Source organism: Rana temporaria, chromosome 3, assembly GCF_905171775.1.
Source record: "Rana temporaria chromosome 3, aRanTem1.1, whole genome shotgun sequence".
NCBI lineage: Eukaryota > Metazoa > Chordata > Amphibia > Anura > Ranidae > Rana > Rana temporaria.
The window spans coordinates 374,815,918-374,841,870 of NC_053491.1; the positions used below are offsets into that span (position 1 = coordinate 374,815,918).

The 25,953-nt window shown below is 43.0% G+C and overlaps 1 protein-coding gene across 15 annotated transcripts in view; it reads right to left on the bottom strand.

The window, feature by feature from the left end:
* PPFIBP1 (PPFIA binding protein 1) overlaps positions 1-25,953 on the bottom strand; it is a 161,249-nt gene that overhangs the window by 13,538 nt on the left and 121,758 nt on the right. For 6 of the 15 annotated variants that reach the window (XM_040345569.1, XM_040345568.1, XM_040345563.1 and 3 more), the window contains 9 exons: positions 24,009-24,041; positions 20,139-20,200; positions 18,811-18,895; positions 17,169-17,320; positions 15,323-15,453; positions 11,784-11,837; positions 7,773-7,827; positions 6,708-6,882; positions 3,358-3,390 (listed from right to left, as the gene is read on the bottom strand). In XM_040345569.1, coding sequence (XP_040201503.1) covers positions 3,358-3,390; positions 6,708-6,882; positions 7,773-7,827; positions 11,784-11,837; positions 15,323-15,453; positions 17,169-17,320; positions 18,811-18,895; positions 20,139-20,200; positions 24,009-24,041 — 780 coding nt within the window. The remainder of the gene's footprint in view (positions 1-3,357; positions 3,391-6,707; positions 6,883-7,772; positions 7,828-11,783; positions 11,838-15,322; positions 15,454-17,168; positions 17,321-18,810; positions 18,896-20,138; positions 20,201-24,008; positions 24,042-25,953) is intronic. The other 9 variants (XM_040345570.1, XM_040345573.1, XM_040345565.1 and 6 more) reach the window with 3 other exon arrangements.

Sequence of the window (25,953 nt, forward strand, 5' to 3'; positions counted from 1 at the left end):
AAGATTTACAGAAAACAAAGAAGCGTTGCAAACAACCTCCTAACCCTTCCATTGTGCAGCTTATATTCAAGCTTGTTACCAGACCTCCACATGTGTTGATTCAATGTCTTTAATGCCAGGAGCCATACATAGTGACTTCTATGCTGCAAAGCACTTGTGTAAACCTAGCAGACCGCAAACTGTTAGAATAAGGAAGCCCCTTAAGCTTGGCTCCAGTATAGACTGCACATGTCCCTTGACAACATCCAAGAAACAAAGTAGGATTCAGGGACTGTTCTCAATGTGCATTCTGCACTACACAGTTGGCTGTCTTGAAGAATCTGATTTGGATGGATAGGCAGAGCATTTTGTTATCTCCAGTGAATACACGAGTGCAGTGCAACATATTAATAATTTATGGCTTTTGGCAGCAAATGTTTTGAATTAAACAGGTCTCTGGAGCAGATGCCATTCTTTTTCTCAGTTCTGGTCTGAAGAACCAGTGCCGACAGCAAACAGGTTACACCAGCCAGTGCCTGTGCTGACAGCCCTCACAACTTACAATAAAAGGCAGAGGTATGAGGTTAGACTAGTGAAGGTTTTTCAGTATCCCTGGACAGATTAAGACTTAAAGGCTTCAAATTTATGAACGAACAACAATTAACAAAATGTATGTATTCCTAAAATAAGGTGTGATCGTTAGATTTGTGGTAAATCTAAACATTTTCAGCTCAGTAGCAACCAATTAAAAATTTGGAAGGAAGTTTCATGGTGCTAAAATAGTAAAGGAAGCAGATAACTGGCTGCTCTGGAAATCTTGCACAACCTTTTTTGCTAGCTGAATTCAGGACTAAATATATAAAAATGTCCTTACCTTTTGATCCTCATCAGCAACAATTACAACAAATGCTTAATTAATATTGTTTTATTTCTTAGTAAGTTATGAGTTAATAAAGGCACCAAAAACTACAACTATAAGGAGGTCAGAGAGAGAGTCAGGAAATTCTTCTAAATGTATACATGGAATGAAAATGCGTAAAGTAAAAGTCCATGCAAAAACAAAAATCCCTGCATCTATAGCCACCAACATTCTAACCCTAACCTCTCTAGCCCTGAAAAGAAAAAAAATCTGTATACAAGCCGATCCGATCTTCAGAGGCAGAAGCTCTGATCCCATGCTGGGCTGTCAGCTGCGGCTTTGCTGTGGAAACGGGAGGAGAGGAAACGTCCATCAGCGGAAGCCCCATAGTAAGTCTATGGGTGACGTCACTTCCCATTCATTTCACAGTCATTGTCATACATGTACTCAGCAGAGCTTCCACCACTGGAGATCTGGTCGGATCAGCTTTAGAAAAAGGTATGCATAGCGATTTTATCTTTACAGGGTTAGAATGTTGGTGGCTAGAGATGCTAGGATTTTATTTTTTGCATGGACTTCCACATTCATATCGTCACTATATACTATATGTCCTCATGACACTCAGAAAGAAAAAGCATTTATCGGATAATAGGATAACTTTAAATCTCTCTTGCTGAGCTCCAAATAAAATTAGCGTTATATTTACAAAACGAGCATTGGACAAATTTGGTGAACCAAGGAGCCAATGCCAAAAATGGCTCCTTTTCTCCGACTTTTTCCACAGTTGCCAATGGAAGATGCTTTCAAATGGCCTTATACCAGAGAGCTGGCCAGCTTTAGAATTTAACACAAGTTTGTTGATTCTCGAGTCAAATTAAACAGGTACAATGCCCAGCGAATCGATTTGTAAACCTGCTAAATCCAGCAAATCAATGTTCATCTTTATTAATGAATAATGAGTTCACCTAAACATGCACTTTTCCATCTGTGAAGAAGCCCCAAATTAATTTGGGAAATCAAGTTTATAAAATGCACCATCTTCTGCAGATTTGCCACATGTGAACTGTGTACATTGAGGCTAGATGAAAATTCATGATCCCCAAAAAAGATGAGATTTGCCAAATTTACCCAATTTTAAATACAGATTTAACCTTTACACGCAGCCAAAAACGTTAGCTCTAGAAACTGTACATAAAAAGACATAGTTCCTCTGTAAAGCGAACCAGTGACATCAATGGACAGTCTAAATCACAGGTGTAGCATCGGATGATGTCCCTAGGTTCAGCTTTAAATACGCTGGACACCTCATAGTTACCTTATCTTGGGGGGAAAAAACATTAAAAATTGGACAATGTTTCTGATCTGGTTGACATCATGGGGTGGATTTACTAAAACCAGAGAGTGCAAAATCTGGTGCCTAACTAAACAAGCTGAAGTTAGAAGCCAATTGGCTACCATACACAGCTGCACCAAATGTTGCACCCTCCAGTTTTAGTAAATCAATCCTCATTTGCCTATGGCCTTCATAACCAAACCAGATCTCAATTTACTGCATTCAGCCCAACGGAAAATAAATTCTGATTGTTTTTTGCAGTTTTTAACATTTGACTATTAAGTCCCACAGACATAAACATCCAATAATCTGCAATTGCAATGTTCACACAGGTCACAGTACATTACAAGAACAACAAATCACAAACATCTTCAAGGTTAACGCCATCAAAAACTGAGAACTCCCGTTCTGTGTGGTTTAAATAACACCAGGCTTCCTAAAGTGGAACCATAGGAAATTAAAAAAAAATATTAGGATTTATGATGCAGGCTGTATTAACACAGCCGTTTTTTATTTTATGAGTCCCCCTGTGTAGTGCTTTGCATATTGGCACCCTTCAATGAGACCATAGTGAGTGCTTACACAGCCAGCCTCCCAAATCAATAATTTTTTTCTACAGTGTGGAGTGTCATTTAGAGTGTAAAACACAACAAATTTAGGTAAGATTAATTGTTAAAATCTCCAAAAGACTAAAAAAGCAAATGGCACACCAACACACTAAAGTAATGTACCCGTGGGTCATGTCTGATTCTTTTGCATATCAGTGTGCGCTGGAAGCCCATTGATTTCAATTTTCTGCCTTAAACGCAACACGTGTTAATATACCGCGTATAATTTAAATGGGCCCAACCGCACAAAAAAGGAAACATCAGTTTTTGATGGAACTCCCCTAAAGCAACAAAGTGTACATATGCACAACAACTCTGCAAATTCTCATATTGGACACAGGATGGAGCTAGATTAGCTGAGCAGCTAGGCATGTAAGTGTAAAACTACTATAGACTACTAATATCAATATTAGCTGAAGGCTTCAAACAATACACACATTAGTGATGGAGTAGGGGGTGGTTTGATTTTCTAGTTGGGTTTTAGCTAGGCGGCAAAACGTAAGGGTTAAGGGATACAATAACGGGAACACAGCACTGAGGGTTGTTTTTTTGTTTGGAGACATGCAGTTTTACTATACCTAAAGCTGGGGCGCTGGCACTTCGGCTGCGATCTTCAAAATTCCGTTAAAGTGCATAAAATCATACGCAGCCCAGAGGAAGAGAGAGTTTGTAGAAAGATATTTAATAATACTGAAAGAGAACAGTAGGGGGAGCAAGAGACACAGACACATACAAGAATCCTTTGCCTATCCAGGTTGTAGGATGTGTAACTGTCTATACCGACCAATCAAAAAACAATCAGATTCAAACAGCCAAGGAAAATTACAATGGACGTTTGAACCTAATTTTTGGCTGTTGGCAATACAAAACAGTTTTTTCTACAGAAATCCCCAAGGAAGAAACACAGGCGGAGACAGGTCATTTAACGTGAACACAGCCCCGTTCTCCCCATTTGAATAAGAACTACTAGTCAAAGAAGGCTCTTCTGACACCATACAGAGGCATTCACACAGATATGAATCATACAAGATAGTATTTCACACTGAGCTACATTGAGTTTTAATAAATTAGCCAAATACTTTCCAGGTGCATCAGAACAAAAAAAAGGTATTGCGTTTAGTTTTTTCTTTAGAAAGCAACTACAGTGCCTTAAAGTATTCATACCCCCTGAAATTTTCCACATTTTGTTATGTTACAACCAAAACTGTAAATGTATTTTATTGGGATTTTATGTGATAGACCGACACAAAGTGCCACATAATTGTGAAGTGGAAGGAAAATGATAAATAGGTTTCCAATTTTTTTAGAAATATATATGTGAAAAGTGTGGCGTGCATTTGTATTCAGCCCCTCTGAGTCAATACTTTGTTGAACCACCTTTCACTGCAATTACAGCTGCAAGTCTTTTTGGGGATGTTTCTACCAGTGTTGTAAGTAACGGCGTTTAAATAAACGCCGGTACATAACGATGTGCCTCCTGAGGGTAACGAGTAATCTATCAGATTACTTTTTCCCTCTCGGCAACGCCGTTCCCATTACTGAGCGGCGTTACCGAAATTACTTAGAGAGCGCGGGGGGGGGAGTCCTGGCAGACTCGTCTCTGACTGAGGGGGTCATGTGAGGTCTCAGACTGTGACACGTCAGTGTCACTGTCACTCTGTCAGGGCGGGATGGAGCTGGCCTGTGATTGGATGGAGGATTTGATTTGTCGCCGCCTCGCCGGCGGCCGGTTCATGTGTCGTCGTCGTAAAATGACTCGTCGTGGGTGGCGCTGGCCTGGCGCATGCCCTCGCCTGGAGTCTCCGAGTCCCGCCGGCCCGCCTGAGGCTGCAGCAGTGTCGTGTCACGAGGAGGGAGTGAGTCTCGGTCTGGCTCACCTCAGCCGCCGACATCTCCCCCGGCACCGTCCACCACCGGTCCGGACTCACCTCACCTGAGCGCCAGCAGACCTACCAGCATTGCACCGACCGACCGTGGCCCTGCGCAGGTGGTGAGGAGCCGAGCGGCATCGGATTGCTTGTAACTGGGAGTGGGGGGGGGGGGGGGAGAGCGGCCTAGTTAATACTCTCCTTGCCCAGCCTGTCAGTTTAGGTGGACGGCCATGACTTGGTAGATTTGCAGTTGTGCCATACTCTTTCCATTTTCAGGTGATGGATTGAACAGTGCTCTGTGAGAAGTTCAAAGCTTGAGATATTTTTTTTTTATAACCTAATCCCACTTTAAACTTCTACACAACTTTATCCCTGACCTGGCTTCTGTGTTCCTTGGCCTTCATTATGCTGTTTTGTTCACTATGGTTCTCTCACAAACCTCTGAGGGCTTCACAGAACAGCTGTATTTATACTGAGATTACATTACACATAGGTGGATGCCATTTAATAATTAGGTGACTTCTGAAGGAAATTGGATCCACTAGATTTTAGTTGGGGATCTCAGAGTAAAGGTGGCTGAATACAAATGCACGCCACTCTTTTTAGATATTTGTAAAACATTTTGAAAACAATTTATAATTTTGTGTTGGTCTATCACATAAAATCCCAATAAAATATATTACGTTTTTGGGTGTAACGTGACAAAATGTGGAAAATTTAAAGGGGTAGGAACACTTTTTCAAGACACTGTATAGCCCAAGTAAGAAAAGCATGTCCCTTGCCAGCATGTTGCAGGCATGGACCTGTGCTTTTTGTGGAAGCAAGGAGCTCCCTGCATATCACAGCTGGAGCTCTCTAATCAGCAAGCATGAGGCTCGTCTGACCGATAAGCTGTACCAGGACTCGGCAGAAGATATGTGGAACCTCTGCATAGAGAACACTGCTTCCACAAAGAGAACAACGGTCCTTCTCTGCGGTGGTCTAACAGGGGACAGGCCTTTCTTAGCCAGGCTATGGCTGTTTTCTAAATAGAACTGCAAGATATTAAACGCCTAAGGTTTTGCTGCACCTGTATTTTTTTTAGCAGATTTGGGCTTTAAGATAATTAAATATAGGATGCCATTAAAAATACTGAACCCACTGCATACAGTACATCATTTTTTTTATTTTAAAAGGAAGAGTGAAAAAAATGTGTAATTAAAAAAAATAAAAACCCCTGTGGAGTTAACTCTACTGTAAAAAAAAAGTTCTCCCGACATTGTAAAGGGTCAATAATTACATGATTTGGATGTCTAGACAAGATACAGGAGGCTGAAAAATCTGATGCACCGGACATTTTTTTTTGGAGGGGGGGGGTGTCAGATGCCTGGTCCCCCACTGCATGTTGTGGTTCCTTCCTCAGGTCCCTGTGTTAATATTGTGTCCTGGTAGTGATGAGAGAAACCACAGAGCTCAGAGGGGGAGCAGACACCCAATACTTCTGGGAGTGCTGCAGATATTTCAGCCTGTGTAGCCCTTGAAGATGGAGGAGATTGACAGCGTGGGTGGAGCGGGTAGGTATCATTCTTTTTATTTGAAGGAATGCTGCCTGATCTTTCGTGTGGATCACAGTAAAACACACCATCTATACCGTAAAATGTGCTAAAGAAAAAAAAAATGCAGGGGTGTGAATGTAGCCTATATGTCATAAAGTAATGGAAGTATGGTACAGAATATGGCTTGGCCAAAAACACATTATAGCTTTTGCATTGGATGTAGGATGAACCAGCTCTGGCGTGTAATTAGAGGCTCACTGTCAGAATATATGAACATCCTGTTACATCACGGACCATTTTATTAAGGCAATTCGCCACACAGATGGATGGAGCTAGACAGAGCTACCGTTTTCTACAAAAACCAACCCAGATGACGAGGAGATATTATGTCATACTTGCTTACATGTTTTCTTCTCTTGACTATCCCCAGGACAAGTGTAAAGACCTACAAGTCTCAGCAAACACCAATCCCAGTAAGCAGTTAGGCTGGAAGTTTTACAGGAAACACAGATAGTAGCCTACCTAGATTGGGTGTGCTGGCAGTTTTCTTGGTGTTACTTTTAAGCTTGAAGAACCCACGCCCAAATGATGACCTGGCTTTACGGGTGCCAAAGACCTCCTCTTCCCCTCCCGTGCTGTGTCCGGGTGGTCTCGGCGGGAGGGTCTCAAACTTTCCAGAATCTGGGGAAGCCGCTTTCTAAGAGAGGCAAATCAATTAAATAAAATTATTACAGATGTCCCTGTGAAAATGCAGTTTGTAAGCTCCGTGCACTGAAAGAGAACTGGTCAGAGAGGTCTTCTCGCGACATTTCTCATCACATGTTCAGGAATGTATGTCAACTTGTAGAAATATTAGGAAAGGATGAAAAAAAAAAGAAGAGGAAAGGAAAGGGAAAAGGAAAAAAAAAGGAAAAAAGGAAGAAAAAGGAAAAAAGGAAGAAAAAGGAAAAAAGGAAGAAAAAGGAAGAAAAAGGAAAAAAGGAAGAAAAAGGAAGAAAAAGGAAAAGGGAAGAAAAAGGAAAAGGGAAGAAAAAGGAAAAAGGAAAAAGGAAGAAAGGGAAGGAAAGGGAAAAAGGAAGGAAAGGGAAAAAGAAAAAAGGAAGGAAAAAGTAAGAGATAGATAAATAGATAGCGAGGGAGGAAAAAGTGACCCCCCCCAAATCAAACTATAATAACCCCTCAATTGCTTTGGCAATTCTATAATGTTATTTGAGCCTCCCAATAAAGCTCATGTAAATTGAAAGAGAGGAGAGACAGTGAAAAAGGAAGATACTGAAAGAAAAATAACAGAAAAAAAAAAAAAAAAAAAGCAAAGTAAAAAGGAACAGAAGTCACAGAAAGAAGAGAAGAAAGAAAAAAAAAAATCTGGGAAATGACTGATCAATAAAAAATCGGAAACAAAAAAACAATAAAAAGCAAATGATTTTGGTCCTTGTAATGAAAGTTAAATCCTTTGTTATTAGGAGCCAATAATCCAATTTTTTCTCATTTTCTAATCTAGAAAAAATAAACCACAGAATCCGATTGGCTGCTGTGGGCAGTTAAAAGGCTCTCTGTACATATCCTATTGGATTAAATAACCCTCACCTTTTCCGGCGTCTTCTTCAGGTTGTCTAAACTGCTTGATTTCTGTATAGGAGATCTGAAAGAAATAGAGAGAGAATTGTAAGTAGACAAGTGACCCCTTACATTGTAATTCATTGATATACCTCACCATACACAAGTTTCTGCCAAGAGACAAGATAGCTGAGAGAATTACACTGGTCAAAGATGTAAAGCTGAACTCCAGGCAATCCATGCAATATTTGCCCACTCTTCTTTGCAAAAACACTCCAAATCTATCAGATTGCGGGGGCATCTCCTGTGAACAGCCCTCTTGAGATCACGCCACAGATTTTCAAATCTGATTCAGGTCTGGGCTCTGGTTGAACCATTCCAAAACTTCAATCTTCTGGTGAAGCCATTCCTTTGTTGATTTGGATGTATGCTTTGGGTCGTCGTCATGCTGAAAGACGAAGTTCCTCTTCATGTTCAACTTTCTAGCAGAAGCCTGAAAGTTTTGTGCCAATATTGACTGGTATTTGGAACTGAAGAAAAACAGCCCCAAAGCACGATGCTGCCGCCACCATGCTTCACGGTGGGTATGGTGTTCTTTGGTCAAGTGCAGTGTTGTTTTTGCATCAAACATATCTTTTGGAATTATGGCCAAAAAGTTCAACCTTGGTTTCATCAGACCATAACACATTTTTCCACATGCTTTTGGGAGACTTCAGATGCGTTTTTGCAAAATTTAGCCGGGCTTGGAGGATTTTTATTCACAAGAAAAGGCTTCCCTCTTGCCTCTCTACTCATACCCCAGACATATGAAGAATACAGGAGATTGTTGTCACATGTACCACACAGCCAGATATTCCTGCAGCTCCTTTAATGTCGCTGTAGGCCTCTTGGCAGCCTCCCTGACCAGTTTTCTTCTTGTCTTTTCATCAATTGTGGAGGGATGTCCAGTTCTTGGTAATGTCACTGTTGTGTCATATTTCTTCACTTGATGTCTTCACTGTGTTCCATGGTATATCTAATGCCTTGAAAATTCGTTTGTACCCTTCTCCTGGCTGATACCTTTTAAGAATGAGATCCTCTGATGCTTTGGAAACTTTTTTTTTGTTTGATGGCTCATTTGCTTCAAAAATGTGGCAAAATATTTAAAGGGAACTATAATAACCTGTTTATATTTTGTCTTCCCTGGTTCCTTCCCTTCCCATTATCAACATGCTAATGGAATGTAGAACTGAAGAGAAACTGACTGCTTGCGCAATCTGACGCCGACATTATGTGGGGGTCAATAATTGGATGGCATTTTGCATCGCCAGTGTGTAGGCAATTTCTGCCATCTGTGTCCTAGCAACTAGCTGGGCAGCATTGACTGCCAATAAAAGCTATTTATCCCCTACACAATTGTTCAAGTTACATGCATACATCATACAAAGCACTTTTAATGCAGGATCTTGTCGTCAGCAAGAGCCTGCATAAAAGCTGTTGCCTTCTTTCATCTGGCCATGTGCATGAACCCTAAATAGGGATGTTTGTTCTGGTGAAAACTGTCTAAGATAGGCTTGCCTCAAACTTTTGAGCAATTTCATTCTGTAAAAGGATTTTTTTCTCAATGGAACACAATCAGCAAAACAACTGAGAGAGGTTTTTAAAGACTCCCTTACTCTATAAATAAGTAAAAAAAAAAAAAAACTGGACATGGGTCTCTCACAATGAAGGAATGCTCTTGCGTAAGGTTGATAACATTTCCCTCTGTTCCTTCCTCCAAAGGAGCAGCGACAATAGTATATCAGAGGGAACCAGCTGTGTGCTTATCTGTCATCTAGAAGAGGCTCCTATGTCAGACGCTTGGAGCTTCCAAAAAACAGACAAGATCTTCCGAGTGTCTCCGTGCACATGTATGTCAGGCGTCTCTTTGTTAAACACAGGAAATTAGCTTCTCTTGGGAAAACAGGCTCTTCCTATTAGTTTGGTGGAACGTTCGTAAAACACACCAAATGTCATCTAAACAAATCCTTCTCCAACTTCCACTGTAGCCCAAAGATGTCAAAACTCAAAATCGCACTCTTGAAACGGACACAGGGAGCAGATCTTTTACGTAGATTTTGCTTCTAAATTTATGGCGGGTGTTGATGCAGGGCAAAGGCCACCAGAGAAACCAGGAACACCTCCATCTTGATTGTCAGAGCAAGGTGTTCCCAACACCACCTACTGCGAAGGTTACCGGACGACTAGGAGTCATTGAGCAGTTTTGGTCATCACCTATGTTTTCTACCTTAAGCACTTTTTGTTTTAATGTAGTCTTTAATTGACTAACCACAAAGCTGTACAATACAGAAAATGAAACAGCAATCAAACAAACAGTCCCATACATCCTGTACCCATTAGGTGACCAGTATAACAGAAAAAAAAAAATCCAAGGTACAGGTACACAAACCACGATAGACTAGACAGAGAACAGAGCACAGTCCACTCTAAAATATGTGGTGAACCATCACTAAAAATTGCCGGCTGCATGGGAAGACGCAAAATCGTATCATTTATTAAATCAAAAGAAAGCCATCTTTAGTAACCAACGAAGAAAGGGAGATGTGATGCAAAAAAGACAAGAAGCAAAAGGAAAAAAATAAATAAAAGGGGGGGGGGGGATAAATAAAGCATACAATGGAATACCCTAGAGTTACCACCCCCAGCGGGGATCCGAGCAAGTCTGGTAGGCTTGAGAATAGGAAAATTATGTCCAGTAAAACCAAGTCTTCCTCTGCGGTTTCTTCCTTCAAGGTCGCAGCAAGTTTTGCCATCAGTTGGGTCTCCCTAATCACTGATCTTATTGCTTTTTTTTTACCCCACTGCTCTGTTCACGAACCAATCAAGACCCCATCTGCAGTCATAACCAGCCTCCATCACCTTCTCTATGGCTGTGATCTCAGAAGCTCTTACAATTGGTACACAGCTGAGACTAACAAGTGAGATCACAATACTGGGATGAATAAATAACCAATACCCAATGTTGGAGATCGTGTTGCTCCAAAATTCCTCCAGGGCCCAGTGTTGCCAACCGCCAGTATTTTTCCTGGCAGCCAGTAAAAAATGGGCACTTTTCTCCTGCCAGTAAACGCCAGTAAGAGGAAAAGGTTGGCAGTAAAAAATATGTGATGCTCGTCTCGGAACTGTGCATATGCATCTTGGGTCCGGAGCCGGCTGAGACCATCCAAGTGCGTGCTAGAGTGTGTTCGTGCGGTGCCGGGGGGTTGTCTGGTGGAGGTGGTGTCTGAGTGTGTCTCGTGTGATGTCATGGTGCAAGGGAGCCGAGTGCAGCAGCCCAAGCGTGTGGATCTGCAGGATAGGAGTAAGGCAAGCCAGGAGGGGACTGAAGGCACCACCTGGCATGGAGAGAGACTGTCACTGTGACTCAGGAGGGGACTTGTCATGTCGGTGAGGCGTCTGCTGCGGCACACTGCTGTCAGTATCACCGAGAGTCAATTTCATGAGTGCATTGCTCATTCTAATGTATTGCCCCGAGTCCTGTCTCTTAGCAAATTGCATACAATATTGAGAAATATGCTTTTTGCCTTAATATCTACCTTAAAGCACATTTCTAAATGCATATTTTACTTATTTGTAGCATAAATACTGGAATGTGCACTTAAAACTGTAATTTTGTAACTTTTGGAACTGCGAGGAAAGACTTAGCTGTGCCAGTAAATTTCAATCTGGTAGGTTGGCAACACTGCCAGGCCCTTTCACATCACCAAACATGTGAAAAGGCTAAAATTTCAGATAGGTTGGATCTCTCAAATTAGAATCTTTAGTTCATGTGATCAGCAATGGGGGGAGCCTGAAGCAGCTTTTTCTCCAGGAAAGATAAATGTTTCCACTCTTTATTTATCCATCCTACAGTTTATGGTCTTTTCGATTTAAACGTTGCAATGTGTTTATATTGTGTTACAGGTCCTCTTTAAAGGTCTCTTGTTTTTGTAAAATGGTAGTTCAGAGGGGTACGCGTTTTACTCTTGGAACAAAAGCAGGGACAATAGATGGGACACTTACACAGGCTGCTCCTCAGATTTGTCTTCGGTTGATAAACTGCTGGACTTCACCTCACTGGAAAAGACGATTTAGTGGTTATACAGTTATTAGTGTTAGACGGGAACACCGAGCAAAGAGCTTGACACACAACATATGTATATACAGTATATAAACATTATCATCTGCTAAAGTATCAGTACATCTTTATAATATACACCCCTTCCCCAATGTGTAGCCAGGCAGTGGACACAACTATCTCCTACTAAAACTTCCTGTGTCATTGGACAATGAGTCAGAAGCTTGAGAATACTCTTTTTCATTGGGCAGTGAGCAACCAGGTGACATAGGAGCTGCTCTATCCTGAAAAGTGAGACTCCGTTTTTTAATGTATAACTGAAGCTCATATATAGGAAAAATCTGACATTTAAAAACATACAGCGATGCATACACTCCTGCTGTCTGTGTACCAATACTTGCTCTTTATCCTCAGATCTCTAAAGTGTATAAGAAATTAACAGGGCCCCCATTAAACACCACTATAGCCAAGTATGCCACTAAATAGAGTGATATTTTCAAGTATTCGCAGAATCGCCGTTTGGAGAATAGAAGCTTTGTAGGTCACAGGGTCTGACTGTCAGTCAAGCCTGGTTAACCTGTGACCCCCAGTTTTTGAGGATCGACAAATAAAGGCACTTTGTTTGAAAAGTGGAGGCGTTTCCTGGGTCTAGGTGGCAGATGGGTGCAGTCAGGCAAATAAAGGGCATTAAAATTGCAGAAAGAACATGCCAGTTCATTGCAGAAAAGATATGCCTTAATATCAAGTGAAATGTATGCTGCACAGGGAAGGTATGTCCATAATATGAACAGAAATGCAAACAGATGCATTGAAATTATAATTTTTTTATTTTTATTAATACAGCACTGCTAATGGCTTTGTAATATAATTTTTGGTGCTTTTGGCGGTTTCTAATTATATATATCCATATCTATCTATCTATCTATCTATCTATCTATCTATTTATCTATCTATCTATTTATCTATCTATCTATTTATCTATCTATCTATTTATCTATCTATCTATTTATCTATCTATCTAATTTCACATGGGTGGAAAAAATAAAATAAAAATCGTATAAAATCTGCTCAAGACTGAGCTAAAATGTATAAGAAAACCTTTGCCTGCTTTTTTGATGGGTTCTTTACTAAAATGTGCAATGTATGAAAAAAAGGCAATCCATCACCATTTTCAGTAAGCGGCAATAGACATTCCCGTTATGTTTTTTTATCGCAAATTTACAAAATGAAACAAGGGAGAAGATTGGCTTCTAAACAGACATCATGATCTAAGTAGTTGCTACTGTATAAGCGACTCTTAGGTCCCTTTCACATCAGCAGTGTCATCCAACGGCATCCGATCCGTTCGCCATCCATCCGGTGGATCGGATGCTATCTGGATGGAAATGGACATGCAGTCCGTTTCTATCCGACTGCCCCTTAGAGAACAATGGGCTGTGTCTGTGTCCGCTCTGCATAGTGGAGTGGACACAGCCCTTTCATCTGCCTGCTTAGTGGGGATCAGCAGACAGATCCCCCGCTGAGCAGGCAGATCTGCTTGGATGGATTCCACCCAGAGTGAAAGGGGCCTTATGCTAGATTCACACTTGTGTGCTCTCATTGTAACACGTGTGCATTTTGGAGGATTTCCTCATTCATTTATAAGAGGCCCCCAACTCATATAGTCTTGAATACAAATGCATTGTGGTGCAATGCATACGAGAAAAAAAAACGTTAAAGCGTAACTTCAATAATTTTTTCATCTTTCCATTTAATAAATCTTCTGCCCTTGTTTTTACTTTGGATAATGATTTTTTTTTTTTTTATAAAAGTATTTACCTTATACGGCCCACTTCCTATTTCTTGTCTGGTCATTAGACTACGCTTATGACATCATGCACAGCTCTCTCTCATCATAAGAGTTTGCCAGGAAGGGAGACCTCTGCTTACACACACACATAGCGAGTTCTTCCCTGCAGAATGCTGGCAGGGGACAAGCTTGTCTTTTTTCTAACACAAACTGTAAAGACTTTATACACCTTTTGTTTTCGTGTACCTGGAATGTATTTAGATTTTAACTGAAAGTTAGGGGTGTAGCCAAGGAGGTAATAGACGCATGGACAAGGAGCTCTGCTGCTTTCTAAAGCACGTTTCTGGTCTCATAACCTGCCACCTAGTCTTGAAATAAAATATCCAGTAGTGCCTAAAGGGGAAACAACTGCACGTCCGTGCTGAATTGGATGGCCTTGACTATATAGCGGAAGGGGGAGAAATGGTGGCTTTGTCGGTGCCTTTCAAAACAGAGCCTGATGATATGGAGGGAACCCATTGGGTCTATCAGATGGTAATCGCCAAGTACCGGGATGTCCCCACTACCAAAACAAAATGGGCTAGATTCAGAAAGAATTTACGCCGGCGTATCTATTGATACGCTGCGTAAATTCAAATCTGCGCCGGTGTATCTTCTTTCTGTATTCAGAAAGCAAGATACGCCGAAATTAGGCTAAGATCCGACTGTCTCTTACGCCGTCGTATCTTAGGATGCATATTTATGCTGGCCGCTAGGTGGCGCTGCCGTCGATTTCAGCGTAGAATATGCAAATGAGCTGGATACGCCGATTCAGAAACGTATGCGTGCCCGGCGGATTTTTTTACGTCGTTTGCGTAAGGCTTTTTCCGGCGTAACGTTACTCCTGCTATATGAGGCATAGCCAATGTTAAGTATGGACGTCGTTCCCGCGTCGAATTTTGAAAATGTTGACGTTGTTTGCGTAAGTCGTTCGCGAATAGGGCTTTGCGTAAATTACGTTCACGTCGATAGCATTGACTATTTGCGACGTGATTAGGAGCATGCGCACTGGGATACGTTCACGGCCGGCGCATGTGCCGTTCGTGAGAAACGTCATTTACGTGGGGTCACGTTTTATCTACATAAAACACGCCCACCTCTTGACAATTTGAATTCGGCGCGATTACGCCGGCAGATTTACGCTACGCCGCTGCAACTTACGGAGCGAGTGCTTTGTGAATACTGCACTTGCCCGCCTAAGTTGCGGAGGCGTAGCGTAAATAGGATACGCTACGCCCGCACAAACTTGCATCCCCCTACGTGAATCTAGCCCAATGTGGTTAGCTGGATATTGATTTGATAGAACTTGGACAAGATCCGATCCAGGAAAAAACTACAGCAGAACAGCAAATTAGTCAAATGCAAAATCTTGAACGGACCACTCCTTAACGATTTGCACTCATAGCTAAAATCAGGGCCTTGGAATACAGGGCTGAGGACTGAAAGTTCCCCATAGGTTTTAGTGGGCCCATCGGAAATAGGCAAGGGCAACACACATTGAGGTGCATTTAGAATTTCTGTATTTTTTGGTGTATAACACTCACTTTTTTACCCTACAAGTCTGTTGCAAATAGCGCTGTGCGTGTCATATGCCAATAAATCCGGTAATCATTTTGCGGCAATATTTTTTTTATCTAGCAGACATATATCATTTACCTTGATGCTGGTGCAGAGGGTTCCTCATTTTTTATTATTTTCGTGGCATCGACTTGTTTCTGAAACGTCGTGGGTGATGCAAACGACGGGATGGAAACTTGCAGGACACTTGTATGTACTTCAACACCAAGCTACAGGAAGGCAGAATATATATTAGAACCCTCGTCAAGTTTTTTTCCCATCATTTTGCACAATACAATCATGCAGTGTCAACAGCCAGGCCAAAAGGGTCATTACACCCAAAGAGGACCTTGTAGATTCAGGTGAGAAGGCTGGTAAGCGTATCACCTTCCCCTGACATAATTCTCAGATACTCCAAGATAAACCAATATCTATACAAGAGGCATGTGTATTTTTACGATCCATTACAGGACGCTCCTGCACAGATGCAAAGTTTCACACTGAATTACTGCACAGCAATAAAGACCAGTCACTGCTGCCCTCTACACTTATACAGATTGACTGGTCTTGTCGCCGCCCCCTCCTGTCGTTTTCTGCAGGCAGCCTGTAGTGGGGGTGGGGTCTGCTGGGTCCCTCACATAGCTCTGCTCTCTGTGCAGACTATGTACAGCACAGTGATTAGATCATTGCTACTTTTATACAGTAGTATCTGGTCCATACCTGGCGTTCAGCTTTAAAATTCGTTTTTTTTTTCTTTGCACAGGCCACATCAAGGGCCAAAATTCTACCTTTTTTTTTTATGATAAGCATGCTGCAGTGACATGCGTCTATTTTGCACAAAAATGCAGGCATGCTGCATTTTCTGCAACTCATCTGTATAACGCAAAGGGTAGACAAAAGTTTTCCCATGTTCCTTGAGTCAAGCCTGCGTTTGTTGGTGTAAATGAGCCCTTAGAGGTGTATTTTTTCTCGACAATGCAATAGAAAAACAATCTGCAGGATCGCTTAGGAGTGTGGAACTCCAACCGGAAACTTAGGAGTGGAGAGAGACTAAGACCCCTTTCACACGGAGGCAATTTCAGGCGTTTTAGCGCTAGAAATAGCGCCTGAAAACCACCTCCCATTTATTTCAGTGTGACTTTTCACACTGGGGCGGTGCACTTGCGGGACGTTAGGTGAAGTCCTGCAAGCAGCATCTTTGGGGCAGTTTGGGAGCGCTGTACACAGTGCTCCCAAAATGCCCTGCCCATTGAAATGAATGACCAGCGCTACCAAAGCACCTGAAAAACTCTTCGGAAGCGCTGCAACACAGGCGCGTTTAACCCTTTCTTTGACCGAAAAGCGATGCTCAAACAGCGGTAAAGCACCGTTAAAACAAGCGCCGCTATAGCACGGGCCCAGTGTGAAAGGGGTCTTACTAGCATATCACCAGGCATTTTTCTGTATGTGCATTATTTTAAAGGGATGAAACATGGAATTTTTTTAATTTATTGCAGACAAGTATTTTTTTTTTTTTTTTACGATTTTGCTCTTACAAAATGATTTAAAGGGTTCTAAGCTTTTTACCTTAATACATTCCCTTCATTAAGGTAAGAAAAAAAAAAAAAAAAAAAAAACACTACTAAAAATATGTAGCAGAATGCATATTGGCATAAACTTATGAAAACATTAGATTTTTTACAAAATTGTCTTATTTTTTATAGCGCATTTATTTATTTTAATAAAAACGCAGTGGTGATTAAATACCACCAAAAGAAAGCTCTATTTGTGGAAAAATATGCCAAATTTTATTTGGGTACAGCATTGCATAATCACGTAATTGTCATTTAAAGCAACATATCGCAAAAAATGGCCTGTTTATGAAGGAGGGGAACCTTCTGAAGGTCAAGTGGTTAATAATCCATATTTATTTCACATATTAAAAAAAAGGTGAGAAGCTATTTACCTTGGGGCTTGCAGGCACGTCTTCTGGGCTCGGGGTGAACGATAATGGGGGAGGAGATGGAGACTTATCCGTGTCACTGAATACATTGCCATCAAACCCCAAAGAATTCGAGCCAGATATCACCGAATCATCACTTTCCACATCCTTCACTGCTAAAAGTGCCAAAGGCCAGGAAAATAAAAGACGTTCAGCTTTATGTTCCATTATAAGAAACAAGACAGAACACAGGTAGTAGATATCAAGTTTCAGGCACCACCAAGGCGTCATTTTTGGAATTCTTGCACAGGTGCCCGGAGTAGAAATGCTGCAAACAATATGCACAGAAGTACATGTTTAATCTACACAACAGAGTAAGGGCCCTTTCACACGTGCGGACGAACGGACCGTTTATTACAAGTCCGTTTACGGACTTGTAATGTATCCCTATGGGATTGCAGACGTTAGCGGATGATGCATCCGCTAACGTCCGTAACGATCCGCAAAGTTCCGCTATTTCAGACGAAAGAAAATCCTATTTTTCTTCCGTCTGGCGGAACGGATCGGATGAATACGGACACACGGTCCGTATTCATCAGATTCCCCATACGGGAGAGCGGAGGAGAGACAGGGCGGTCTCTGCACTGTGTGCGGGGACCGCCCTGTCCGCCGACAGCTCAGCGGGGATTAACGGAGGAATCCCTGCTGAGCCAAACGGGCTAACGGAGCGGATCAATACGGATCCGCTCCGTGTGAAAGAGCCCTAAACTGCTGCCCCCCCCCCCCCCCCCCCAGTGGAAAGAGAAGCAGCAAACTGATAAGCTCATCTCTCTACTCGCTGAGCTCTGCTGTACAGGCTGATAGCAAGTTAAATTTGTGTACTTATGCTGCTTGCAATGATAAAATATATATTTCTGTATTTCCTTCGGGTACCCCGGTTTCCTCCCACATGCCAAAGACATGCTGGTAGGTTAATTGGCTCCTGTCTAAATTGGCCCTAGTATCTGTATGTATGAATGCGAGTTAGGGACCTTAGATTGTAAGTTCCTTGAGGGCAGGGACTGTGATGTGGGTGTACAATATATATGTGCAAAGCACAGTGTAAATTGATGGCGCTATAAAAGTACCTGTAATAAACAAACAAATATTAATTACAGAGCTGCAAAAAAATGGTAGAAAACCGCTGCAAAATAAAATACCACCTGTAAGACAATACCATAATGTACTAGTATGCATCGCATACTAGTACATTATGAAATACTTACCTTCGAACCAAGCCCTTCCAGAGATGCCAGTCACCACTGAGAGGGCCGACGTCCTCCCCCTGGCCTTTACTCCAGGTTTGCAGGCTCCGGCACCGAGTGGTCGGAGCCACGATGGTCGGAGCCGCCATGTGTGGGAGTCCTCGGTTCCGGCAAGAAGCTCTGAAGGTGCGGCACGGTGTGTGTGCCGGTGACGTCACCCTGCACGCAGGGTGAATATCTCCTAAACGGTGCAGGTTTAGGAGATATTCATTTTACCTACAAGTAAGCAGCCTTATAGCCGTACCTTTAGGTAAAAATAACAAAGCAGGGTTTACAACCGCTTTATGTCTTCTACCTGCCTGGAGTTCAGCTTTAATTTTTGGGGGGATATTCCATGTGGAAAGGGGACAATAAATGCATACCTTTATTACCGTGTGCCATGACCACCATATCCTGGACTTTCTTGTACCTGTTCAGAGACTGTCTGAGTTCCTCAATCTTCCTGTCCTGTAAAGAAACTTCAGTTTCAGTTTTTACCTCACCCGTATCCACTGCTCCCCCTCATAATCACGTTACTGTAATATTCTGGCCTTTGGAAAAGATGCCGCTATGTTTTGTTATGTGCTGCGTTACCGGCTACGCTGCCCCCGACTAAAGAGAACCAGTCACAACTGGACTAATGAAAGTTTCTGAATAGAATGACCAGAACACAGAGTCCTCTCAGGGATTTGAGGCCTGTTTACATAATGGTGTTGTGGTAACGTACATCCGAATAGCACTCCATCGCATCTTGCCAACAGACGCATGTTACAGGGCAGCATACCACACATTAGTGTGGGGCACATGGTCTGTTGGGATGCCATTCAGAAAAAAATGGCATTACATCAATGAATTTGTTGCATGTTGCCACGCACTGCAGTAAACCAGCGATTATGGTGCAAATAATGTGCACACTGGTGTGAGTCGTAATAATACTTTGCAGTGTTAACAGTTTTTTTTTTCCTTTTTTAAAACTTTATTAAAAGGAACAGGAAAACAGTTCATACAACTCTTTACACCACAGTGCATTTTAACACGCTGTCATGCGTTATGTATTGTGTTCTACATTCTATAAAATGGCCGACATGCTGCATTTCTATGCAACATACTTGTATGGTGTGAACAAAGCACACATAGAATAATTCTCTCACTGTCCCTAAACTGATAGAAGTGAATTAATGCAGCGCAATCCACCTGATATGAACGAGCCCCAACGCTTGTGTTACCGCAACATGGCGAAAATCTACCCTATTATAAAACTTAAACTCGAGTATCATGGTGTCCTCACGTTGAACAGCCCTGTATACTGGCTGATCTCACATGCTGCTCAGTCTCTTCTACTCCCCTAGTGGCTGTAGCAGGGGCTAATCTGCATCAGACAATTGTGCAGGAACTGCGCAGGCACCAGTCCAGAACTTACATGATTGTGTCATCTCTGAGCCACCATCTCAGTGCAGGAAGTAGATGGTGACCCTGGATGATACCTGATCAAAGATGGTGCCGCAGTTCTGCAGAGATAAGCGGATTAAGGCATTATTAGGGGGGGAGCTGTGATCTCGCTGAAAGGTAATACATACCTGGAAGCTCTGACACATTATTTAGCAAGTACAACTATATTCATTTTAAACTGACTGTTCACATTTTTACACACGGCCAGTTGTCTCGGCTCTCTTTAAAGGGATGGGTCACCTAAGCCAAAAAGTGCACCTACCTTCTCTTCATTGGCAGCCATCAGCGTCTCCACAGCTTTCTTCATTTTCTGCACTTCCATATCTAAAAGAATGTGAAGCACAAAAAGATTATGAAACAAACCTGGCCCAACAGGCAGCAATTAAACCCGTTCTGGATGGTGAAAGCGTGTGTGTCTTACAAATACTATAGTAACGGAGGTCCCCTGTGCACAAGTCACAGAGCCGTGTGACCAATTTCACAAAACACGTGAAAGACTAGTACAGACCAGTGCAACATGTTTATACACAAGCAGGCTGAACACAAGGCAAAATGGAGGAGCTGTAAGTGGGGGAGGAACCTTAAGTGTCAGTACAGCAGAGGGGCCTGAAAGCAGAGGCAACATGGACATCCCCTTTAAGTTAGAGGACTCAATGACTACGGTTTCAGAAGTGCTTAGCTCTCTAAATATACCCTTTTAACAAGAGTGGGCCAGATTCACGTACGATCGCGTATCTTTGTGCGGGCGTAACGTATCCGATTTACGTTACGCCTCCGCAACTTAGACGGGCAAGTGCTGTATTCTCAAAGCACTTGCTCCGTAAGTTGCGGCGGCGTAGCGTAAATCGGCCGGCGTAAGCCCGCCTAATTCAAATTTGGAACAGGGGGGCGTGTTTTATGCAAATGTTGTGTGACCCGTCGTCTGTGGAAATCTCCCAGTGTGCATTGCTCCTAATACGCCGCAAGGACGTATTGGTTTTGACGTGAACGTAAATTACGTCCAGCCCCATTCACGGACGAGTTACGCAAACGATGTAAAATTTTCAAATTTCGTCGCGGGAACGACGGCCATACTTAACATTGGTACGCCGCACTTAAGCCACCATATAGCAGGGGTAACTATACGCCGGGAAAAGCCTAACGTAAACGGCATAAATGTACTGCGTCGGCCGGGCGTACGTTCGTGAATTTGCGTATCCAGCCAATTTGCATACTCAACGCGGAATTCGACGGAAGCGCCACCTAGCGGCCAGCGTAAATATGCATTTACGATACGACGGTGTAACACAGTTACACCAGTCGGATCTACGGGAAATCTATGCGTAACTGATTCTAAGAATCAGGCGCATAGATACGACCGCGCAACTCAGAGATACGACGGCGTATCTGGAGATACGCCGTCGTATCTCGTTTAAGAATCTGGCCCTATATATTTTATTTGGAACCGACCGTAAGCAAATTAGCTGATCTTCTGCACAAAATGAGAATTATTCATAAGTCAACTGAAGGTGTGATGTGTCTGTCCCGACCCAACCTCTACATCATCACACAGCAAGGAGAGCTTCTACACAGTGCTTGATAAAGGCTTGCTCATGACATGGGGAGCAGGAGGGGCCACATGAAGGTCCCGATGTTTTTAAACTCTTAAAGAAATGAATGAGTGCTAGAACAATTCAGGCCTTGTAGAGAGAATGCAAGGAAAGCTGCAGCACATTCACAGGCGTGTTCTCTATAGACTTCAATGATGCAGCTGTGCATCAGTTGAGAACAAGCAACATACCCCAGTCTTCAGGATTAAGGCCCAGTTCACATTGGGCCGATGTGACACGTGATTTGACATGTAAAATCGCATGCCAAATCGGAGCCTATTGCCGGTGCTGCACAGATTCCCAAAAGTACTTCCTGCACTACTTTTGATGACTTCGGGGGCGATTTCAATAGACATCGGTGCATGAACCCACACAACTGCGGGTTCAAAATGCATTTTCATTGAATGCCCTGTTTTACACCCAGTGATGTCATCAGTGGGTCTCTGTGCTTCTTAATGCAATGCAGGCAAACCAAGTGGTGGGAAGGGCAACATGGTGCTGTACATAGCTTCCAGAATACATCTGTAGCGCCTGTATACTTTCAGTACCGGTGCTATTCTAAAATTAAGGGGGGTGAGAGAGTTGAGAGAGTGAGAGAGTTGGTTAGCTCTCATCCAGTTGGGCCTCTGCTTTAGCTGGGCTGTATTGTGGGCTCATTCTGTTGTTGCTGGGGTGCTATACCACCCCGGAGCGACAGGTGGCGCCAGTGGAGTCCAGGCTAGGATGCCTCTTGCCAGCAGCCAATCGGGAAGGAGTTTCCATCGCGGGGCATGCTGGGAGAGGGTACTTCTGTAGCAGACGCCATGAGGCGGGGTCCTTGTTCCTGGTGTGGCGCCCACCTTTAGGGTGACCACACGTCACGGCTCCCCGGCGAGATGGCCTACCAGGCCAGGGTGCGCGTACCACGCGGTGTTCCTGGTTCCGGGACCATGTTGGCCCGGAACATCTAAAGTTGTGGCGGGGCCCCCGTGTTCGACTGGGTTCCCAGCACAGCCTGATCCTTCATTCAGGGCCGCGCACCTGCACAGGTATGCATAGAACACTTATGTGGGCAAACATGGCCCTTGCATGGGCATACACTTAGGTACTCCTGTGTGAACAAGGTCTTATTTGCATGCAGACTACAAAAAACTAAGATGGTGCACGGACCCAGCGCATTACCATTAGCTAATTTTAAATAATGTACTAACAAACGCATGACACAAATGACCATGTGCCTCCAGGTCCACAGCACACAACTGGATGACATGGGAAGCCCATGCAGCATCCATTGCAGAGCTCAGTGTGCTGTTGCTTCTCCTCCCCTTCGCTCTTATGCAGCGGGAAACAGAGATGATGTGATCACTTATAAATACGGGGGGGAAAGGTTGTCCATCGAAATGCGTAGGCCCCAATTGGTGTTGTATGGCCTTCCCATGTCATCAGTTGTCTGCTGTGGACCTGGAAGCGATCTCATCTGCATTTTATGACATGCTCATCCGTGTCATGCATTTGTGAGTACAGGCATACCCTTTTAAGTACACAATGGGACAAGAGCATGTATGTAAAACAAAAATGTACTTAAAATGAAGCAATACCTTTTTTCACTTAATTCATGTACTGCATTGCAATAGTCATTTACAGGCATAACCGTTTGCCTAGGCAAGCTGGCCGACCCCAAAATCGGATAAACCAGGAGCAGTGCCATGTCAAGCTGACCAAGATTTTCCATAGACGCCAATGTGTCCGTACTCGTGAGTGTACGTAAAGCCGGGTATGCCTGTATAATACTAATTATCCCCAAAAAATTCTGTATTGGTAATGTGCTATATGTTGGTTCACCCTCTCTGTTGATTTGTAGTGCACATAAAAGGATACCCATAGTTCTGAGAAGGAAATCAAGACACATTGGCGCTACACCTACAAGCCGGGCCGGTTAAGAGGAGAGTCCAATAAGCCTCAAAGCACACCACTCAAGCGCAGAAAAGCACTTTTTGGTTTTCATCGCATGCAGACAACCCTTGGCATTGCCAATGTGTGAGGCTACATCTCATTGACTGGAAGAACAGAAATCCAATACATGAAAGGCATGGGCCAGAGGCAGTCCGGCTGGGGAAGGAAGGGCAAGCTGATGGACACCCTCACCTAGGAAATGAGGCGGCTCAATCGGATTAGTGTGCGGTGAAATCAGAGCAAGTCATTTCAGTACAGGAGAAGAACCTGCACATATGTGCAAGACTGAAGGGAAGGCCGGAGTTCAGCGTTATTTCATACAATTACTGACATCACTAGAGGGTTATTAGGATTGCCTGCAACTTGGCATAAGAAGATATGGACATGAAGTGGTACCCGCATTTCCCTCGGCACAGGTCTCCTGTAAAAGATGTACTGAAAACGTTTTCTGGCTCCTCCCCCAAGGTTCTTCAATTTAAATAATAAATAAAAAAGTAAAAAAACACGACAACCAGGCAACACGAGCCCAACAAATAGGGGATGACGGCATGCAAAGAACCAGCTGTGTGACAACAATCACTATTGGAGGGAAATCAGCACAAACTTCTTACTTTTCTCCTTCAGCATCTTTTTTAGAGTTTCATCTGCGCAAAAAATGCAAAGCTGAACTTTAATCTGCTTCAATTCCTCTTCCATCATCCTCAACATGCTCATTCAGTTTTTCTAAAACATTTTTATTACATTTATTACAATCCCTGCAGGGTTTTTACTGCTATCCAGGGCACCATTGAGAGAATTCCCCCCTTACTTCCTGTCCTGCTGATGCTTCATCAAACAGAAAATAGGGGGAGCTCTCCAACAGAATACAAACAGGAATAAAAATGCTTGCATTTGGTACAGTAGACTAGAACCCCTGTTAGACTTGTATTTTCATGTGTTCATGCAAATGTCCCCTATACTTTGTCTGGTGAACCCGCTGTCACTGTAACCAGCAAGTATAGAAGATCTCTCCAATGTGCATTGTGCTGCTCAGAGTAGTGCAGGTACATTACTCCATTCATCACGGCTTGTTAAAGTGTAATTTGTAGCAGCTTACAAGTCCTTAGATGTGCATTTCACTTTACTTTCACCTGATAATTCTGCTATTAATATATTTCCTGTCCTAGGGTGACAACACACACTTGTACTGTACTGATGAAGGCGTAGCGTTGTCGGCCTAGGACAGGAAGTGTTAGGACTACAGAAATGAGAGGCGATCTGTAGTCCATAAGGAGATAACTGGGCAGGGCTGACAACACTGTATAAGATTTCAGTGCAGCAGAGGCATAGGGGATGGTGGGGTTATGTAGTCCCATTGGGTTTCTTTTGTCCCAACACAGTGAGAGCCATCACCCCAAGGCTGGCCATAGACTGATTATTTTTTTTTTTTTTATGTAATCAGCCAGCGGGCTGACTCTTATTTAATTTTTTCAAAGGACGAAGAGATTCCCTCATTCAAACACATGAGGTGGATGGAGGAATCTTCCCCTGCTGTGCCATTATATGCTGAGGACTCCTCCATCAGAATAAACTCATCAGTGGCTGCTGATTGACAAATGTTTTCCAACAGTCCCGTTAGACAGAAGTTGATCGGGAACGGCCATAGACGGATTTAAATTTGTCCAGTCCCTGCTGAACCAGACAAATTTCAATCTATCTATCTATAGGTAGCTTAAGACAGGAAGTGTTACTGGTAGGATCACCGTGAAATAAAATAAAAAAATAAGAAAACGTATGCAGCCACACCGAGGGAACTGGTAAGCTGCAATATATTACATTTTTGTTCTTAGTTTCAGATGCGCTTTAACCACTTAAAGGAAAAAAAAATTGCCTAAAATTAATGTCTGCAAGGTAGACAGACCGAATAGTGTAATGATTCTGTTAAAAAAAAAACGAGTAAATACCTATTATATTCCTTCATCTATATCACCTCCGGCATTCTAGTTTCTGTTATCTCATTCACTTCCTGGTTTGCATCGCTCGTTCATGCAAGAACTACATTTCCCAGTATGCATTGCGGCACGCCCAGTAATTCACACCTCCTTGAGGTCTCTAACACGTAGAGAGCGTCCTGCCGCACAGATGTAGTTCCCAGGAGGGGGTGAGCACGTTACTGACCACCGCAGTAAAGCCTCCCTTCACGGTGGTCAGTAAAATCAGACAAGTAGGAAGTGAACAGAACAGAGAAGAAATAGAGCAACTTCTGAGCAAAAACGAACAATGAGGAAGTGAAAAGAGTAATGTCTGCAGGTAAAGGATGCTTATTATGAAAAAAAATGTTTTCCTTTACAACCCCTTTAAGGATATACGCCGAGAGAATGGCACGGCTGGGCACAAGGGCGTACAGGTACGTCCCCTTTAAGAACCCAGCCGTGTTTCGGACCCGGTCCGAAGCTCCATGACCGCGCCGGTGGGACCCGATCGCCGCCGGTGTCCCACAATGGGGTCACAGAGCTGAAGAACGGAGAGAGGGGAGTGTAAACAAACCTTTCCCCGTTCTTCCTAGTGGCTTGTCAG